At 40.1% G+C, this 6,423-nt stretch overlaps 1 protein-coding gene across 7 annotated transcripts in view; it reads left to right on the top strand.

Annotated features, from left to right (window-relative positions):
* Klhl32 (kelch like family member 32) overlaps positions 1 to 6,423 on the top strand; it is a 164,778-nt gene that overhangs the window by 46,142 nt on the left and 112,213 nt on the right. For 5 of the 7 annotated variants that reach the window (XM_028780685.1, XM_028780723.1, XM_028780700.1 and 2 more), the window contains exon 3: positions 5,709 to 5,816. The exons of the other annotated variants lie outside the window; for them this stretch is intronic. In XM_028780685.1, coding sequence (XP_028636518.1) covers positions 5,709 to 5,816 — 108 coding nt within the window. The remainder of the gene's footprint in view (positions 1 to 5,708; positions 5,817 to 6,423) is intronic. 7 annotated transcript variants of the gene reach the window in all.

The following is a 6,423-nucleotide window of genomic DNA, read 5'->3' as shown; positions in this document are numbered from 1 at the left end:
GAGAGAGAGAGAGAGAGAGGGAGAGAGGGATTGATTTGCTCTCAGGGATTAACTTATCCCTTGTGTTTTCTTGGGTGTGGTTAAACTCTTTATGTTAGAGTTTTCCTTCTAGTACCATCTGTAGGGCTGGGTTTATAGGTAGATATTGATTAAATTTAGTTTTATCACGGGATGTCTTGTTCTTTTCATCCATGGTGACTGAAAATTTTGCTAGTGTAGCACTCTGTGTGGGCATTTCTGGGTTTTTAGACTCTGCAGCCCATTTGTCTATGCCTAGCTGCCTTTTATCTTCTCAATAGAGAATCCAGGTGTGACTCTCTTCAGTCTGCCTTATTACTTGGTCTTTTTCCTTTATAGATTTTAATACTGTTTCATTGTTCTGTAATTTAGTGATTATGTGCTACAGGGACTTTTTTCTGTTGGTGTTTTGTGTGCCTCTTGAACCTTGATAGACATCTCCTGCTTTAGGTTAGGAAATTTTTCTTTTATGATTTTGCTGAAAATATTTTGTATGTTTTTGACCTGGATTTTTATTTTTCCTTCCTTAGATTTGGTCTTTTCATAGAGTCCTAAATGTTCTGGATGTTTTGAGCTAGGAATTTAACATTTTCTTTTAATATTCAAGCTAGGATGTAATATTTTCCTTGATTGAGAAGTCATTTCTTATGTCATGTTTTCAATTCCCTGATATTCTCTGTTCTAGCTCCTGTGTCCTGCTAATGAGGCTTGCCTCTGAGTTTCTTGTTTAAGTTTCTAAATTTTTCATTTCCAGATTTCCATCAGTTTGGATTTTCTTTATTGATTTTATTTCCACTTTCAGTTCTTGAGTGGTTTTATTGTTTTCCTCCACTGTTCACATTTTGAATGGTTTCTTTAAGAGACATATTCATTTTCTCCTCAAGGAGCAATGTTATTTTCATAAAGGCTGCTTCATGGTCTTTGTCTTGTGCTTCAGCTATATTGCAATACTCAAGGCCTGCTGTGGTATATGTTGCTAGGCTCTAGTAAATGCATTTTTTTCCTGACTGTTGTGGATCATATTTTTATGCTTGAGCCTAGCCATCTGGGTATTGGGAAAACTGTAATTCTAGATGCTGATATCTGGTCTTGTGCTTGTTGGATGTTTCATTCTGATTCCTTCATTTCTGTTTTCTCTCTGGTTTTTAGGAAAGGGTGGTGGCTATGTGTTGCATGATAGGAAAGTCTTCTGGAATCTTGATAGGTATGTCTACCAGGAGTTCTGGGTAAAATGTGTTTCTAGGTATTGGAAGCTGACACTTAGAAATGGGAATTTGCTAGGTTGAGGGGATGAGTATATTCAGGGTAGTGGTCCACCAGGATCTGCTTAGTTCCCTGGGAATGGGAACAGAGAGTGAGCAGAGGCATAGCAGGTTGTCTGCTGTATGGCTTGAGATGAGACTGGTGGATTTGACTTGTAGGGATGAAAGGTGATGTGAAGTTCTGCAGTTAGCTCACCTGCTTTGGTGGCTAAAATGGCCCATGTTTTCCCATAGGAAGACTTTTGCAGTTTGGGGCTGGGATAAAGCAATGACTCAAGAGAAGGAGGTTTGTAGGGGATGCTCTGTGTATTCCATTCAGAAGTTGGGGTGGGGAGAGAGGCTGCCATCCCTGGTCTGTTACTGAGCTGGGGATAAAACCATCAGATTGGTTCTAGAAACAGAGAGGCAGATATCTACATGATCTACATCTAGCTCCTGGTTCCCTGTACAGAGCAGCCTGTGGTTTCCCAGGAAATGTCTGCTGAAGCTGGGTGATGGGGTAATGCAATAAGTTCAGTGAGGGAAGTTAGGAGGGAAGATCTGTGTGGTACACTTAGAGATGGGGGGGAGAAGAAGGGGAAGCCTCAGCACATTGTCTGCTATAGGGGTAAGGATGAGACTGGAGGGTTATATTTGGAGGAGCTGAGGGATAGGTAAAGATCAGAGGCAGTAAGTTCTCTTAATCAGTAAACTATCCTCGCACCACCACCTCACAAAAATGGGTTCAGTTTTAGTCTCATTCTTCAGTGGAGAAAGCTGGCTGAGATGCTAAGTGCTTGCCCACTAATGCTGAAGTGTCCATACTCAGGTTGTCCATCTGCCCTTGCTCTTCCACCTTGAGAGAAATATGAGTCAAGTTACTAGGTTCCTTTTTAGTTTTAATGAAATAGAATGAAAAAATAAAATATGCATACATTTCAAGGGACAAAGATGAAGTATTCATATACTTACATATTTAGGAGTGGTCTAGCTAATTGCATGCTTATCACTTTCTACAGTTACTGCTCTTCTCTTTCTTTTTTTTATTGGATATTTTATTTATATTTCAGATGTTATCCCCTTTCCCCATTCCCCCCACACCCAGAAACCTCCTATCCCATCCCCCTCCTGCTTCTATGATGATGTGCCCCCACCCACCCATCTACTCCTACCTCCCCACCCTTGAATTCTCCCACACTGGGGCATCCAGCCTTCACAGGATCAAGGACCTCCTCTCCCACCTTTGCTGAACAAGATCATCCACCCCTACATATATAGCTGGAGCCATGGGTCCCTCCCCATGTGCCCCCAGGCTGGTGGTTTAGACCCAGGAGCTCTGGTTGGTTGGTACTGTTGCTCTCTCCATGGGGTCACAAACCCCTTCAGCTCCTTCAGTCTTCTCTCTAACTTCTCCATTGGGAACCTCTTCGTCAGTTCAATGATTAGCTGTGAGCATTCTCCTTTGTATATGTCAGTTTCTGGCAGATATCTAAGGAGACAGCTATATCAGGCTCCTGTCAGCATGCACTTCCTAGCATCCACATCAGCATCTGCCTTTGGTGACTGCACGTAGGATGAATACCTAGGTGAAGAAGTCTGTGGATGGTCCCTCCTTCAGGTTCTATTCCACACTTTGTCTCCATATTTGCTCCCATGAATATTTTGTTACTCCTTCTAAGAAGGACCAAAGCACCCACACTTTGGTCTTCCTTCATGAGCTTCATGTGGTCTGCCATCCCTGACCTAAAGCTGTACTACCAAGCAATAGTGATAAAAACTGCATGGTATTGGTACAGAGACAGGCAGAAAGATCAATGGAATAGAATTGAAGACCCAGAAATGAACCCACACACCTATGGTCACTTGATCTTTGACAAAGGTGCTAAAACCATCCAGTGGAAAAAAGACAGCATTTTCAACAAATGGTGCTGGTTTAACTGGAGGTCAGCATGTAGAAGAATGCAAATTGATCCATTCTTATCTCCTTGTACAAAGCTCAAGACCAAGTGGGTCAAGGACCTCCACATAAAATCAGATACATTGAAACTAATATAAGAGAATGTGGGAAAGAGCCTTGAATGCTTGGGCACATGGGAAAAGTTCCTGAACAGAACACCAATGGCATAGGCTCTAAGATCAAGAATTAACAAATGAGACCTCATAAAATTGCAAAGCTTCTGTAAAGCAAAGGACACTGTCAATAGGACAAAACAGCAACTAACAGATTGGGAAAAGATCTTTACCAATCCTACATCTGATAGAGGGCTAATATCCAATATATACAAAGAACTCAAGAAATTAGACTCCAGACAACCAAATAACCCTATTAAAAATGGGGTACAGAGCTAAACAAAAAATTCTCAACTGAGGAAACATGAATGGCCGAGAAGCACCTAAAGAAATGTTCAGCATCCTTAGTCATCAGGGAAATGCAAATCAAAACAACCCTGAGATCCCATCTCACACTAGTCAGAATGGCTAAGATTAAAAACTCAGGTTATAGCAGTTGCTGCCAAGGATGTGGAGAAAGAGGAACACTTCTCCATTGTTGGTTGGATTATAAGCTGGTACAACCACTCTGGAAATCAGTCTGGCTGTTCCTCTGAAAACTGGACATATCATTACCTGAGGACCCAGCTATACCACTCCTGGGCATATGCCCAGAATATGCTCCAACATATTACAAGGACATATGCTCCACTATGTTCATACCAGCCTTATTTACAATAGTCAGAAGCTGGAAAGAACCCAGATATCCTTCAACAGAGGAATGGATACAGAAAATATGGTACATTTACACAATGAGTATTACTCAGCTATTAAAAACAATGAATTCGAGAGGTTCCTAGGTAAATGGATGGAACTAGAAAATGTCATCCTGAGTGAGGTAACCCAGTCACTAAAGAACACACATGGTATGAACTCGCTGATAATTGGATATTAGCCCCAAAGCTCGCAATACCCAAGATGCTCTTTTCTTTGTCTCTTCTTCCCATTCTTTTTCTATCCCTTTCTTTTCTTCTCTTTTCCTCACTGCTTCCATATCTCCACTTTGGGCAACGCCACTTAAAATTCTGGTAAGTCTTAGTGATAGATCATTGTTAGCAGTAGAAACATTGCTGTGTATCAGATATCCTCTAGAACGTTTTCATCTTGGGTAACTGAAATTTTATATTTTTTGAGTCCTATTTTCTCCTTATCCCAGCCCTTGGCAATACCTTTCCTTTTGGTTGTCTGTCTTTGGATTATTTCTCTAAACACAACATCCCATAGGTTGTGTAAAATAAGATTTCCTCCCATTTAAAGGCTGAGTATTTTCCCTTAGCGTGGATTCACATACATATGTATTTTCTTTATCCATTTTTAAGGTTGTTTCCATACCTTGGGTTTTATGAATAATCTTGTGGTGGTAAGGATGGTATACTGATTTCCCTTTGGGGTATGGATCTCAATTTATTTGTATGTAAATTAGTATTCCTCCATTATATAAGGACCGTATTTAAAGAACTGAAAGCAGGTGCCTAATGTCATATATAATGCTTAATCCTCTATATTCTTTTATTTCTCTCATAAAAGCAAACTATGAGAAGTTTGATCTATAACTTAGGTATAGTAAGAGCTAAGCAAAATTAGGACAGGTACAACAATATAATAAAATAATTAGCCTTGGCCCCTCTCAATACATTTTATTGTACCAAAGTTACTATTCTTGTCATATGCGAGATGATATAGTTGCTTGAATAATATAATGGAGGGAAGCTATTGATAGAGATGCTACAGCCTGCATTAGGCTGGTCTGTGATTCCATGCCAATTGATGTGATAACTACATGGCTCCTAAGTGGCTGAAGCGTGGGTAGAACAAATGCCATGGATGCAGTGGAGAAAGGATGGACACTGAAGGTGTGATTACACTATCATGCATGATGTGTGCTTCATTTTTGCTATTTTGCATTTAAATTGTCAAACAGTGCTTGGTTGGTGGCAACTGAAACAGAACAAGGCAAGGATTATTCAATGTGAGAAGAGAAACAAGATTATAAAGACAAAGACATCAGAAGAGACTTGACTCTTCACATTCATTGAGTAGAATATTCAGTATGGTCCACCTCATGTGATATTTTCATCCCAGATAGAGGAATGAGTTCGGTGAACCTGAACACTGTTGGCTGGATGAGTGTGCTGAGAAATACATGGTGTGTGTATGTGTGTGTGTATGCTTATGTATGTATGTGTGTTTATGAGTGTGTGTGTCTGCTATAACTGTTTAGCTATCAGATGAGTGCAGAGGCTTGTGCAAATGAAGCTTTGTGGAAGTGTTTCAAAAACCAAAATTTCCTTTCAACTGGAAAGCTCTATTTTTTTTCCTACTTTCTCTAGGACCTTGTCTTTCTCTCTTGCTTTTTAGATACCATAATTCAGTCTTTTCTTTTTTACTTTGTCATTTCAGGCAATGTTCAGTCTTTGTATGGTGGAAAGTGGAGCCGATGAAGTAAATTTACGTGGTGTGACCAGCCTGGGCTTAAAGCAGGCTCTGGAGTTCGCATACACAGGACAGGTACGGAGCCAAAGGCGATGCAAGCAGGTTTGCTTATTAACTGTGTGCAACCAAACGTACTTACCTTCAGTGGATATGGTTTAGTTGCTGTACATTATGCTCATTTTAAGATTTAAAAAAATCACATCTGCTTAATGTTATAACTGACACAACAGACAGGTGAGTAAAGTCATTTGATTTTTAGCATTATCCAGAAACAAAGCATTTTAATCTGAACTATGTGGTTATGAAGATTGATTTTTCATGATCCAAAGTACTGTCATAAGGAAAGAATTGCAGTTAGTTGAATTATACTTATCACTTAAGCTCAGTGACCCAATTATGGCTTTATTGTCTAAAAATTAAGAGTCAAACAGGCCAAGAGCTATAGCCCAGTGGTAGAACAAACAAGAACCAAAGCCACAAAGAACAAAATCAAAACTCTTAGTTAGGGTTATTATTGGTGTGATGAAATACCATGACTAAAAGCAGGTTGGGGAGGAAATGTTTTACAGCACAGTTCATTATAGGAGGCAGTCAGGCCAAGAACTCAAGTAGGGCAGAAACCTGAAGGCAGGAGCTGATGCAGAGGCCATGGAAGAGTGCTGCTAACTGGCTTATTGTCCAT

Source organism: Grammomys surdaster, unplaced genomic scaffold (genome assembly GCF_004785775.1).
Source record: "Grammomys surdaster isolate TR1022 unplaced genomic scaffold, NIH_TR_1.0 97, whole genome shotgun sequence".
Classification (NCBI taxonomy): Eukaryota; Metazoa; Chordata; class Mammalia; order Rodentia; family Muridae; genus Grammomys; species Grammomys surdaster.
This window is presented reverse-complemented; position numbering and strand designations above follow the sequence as displayed.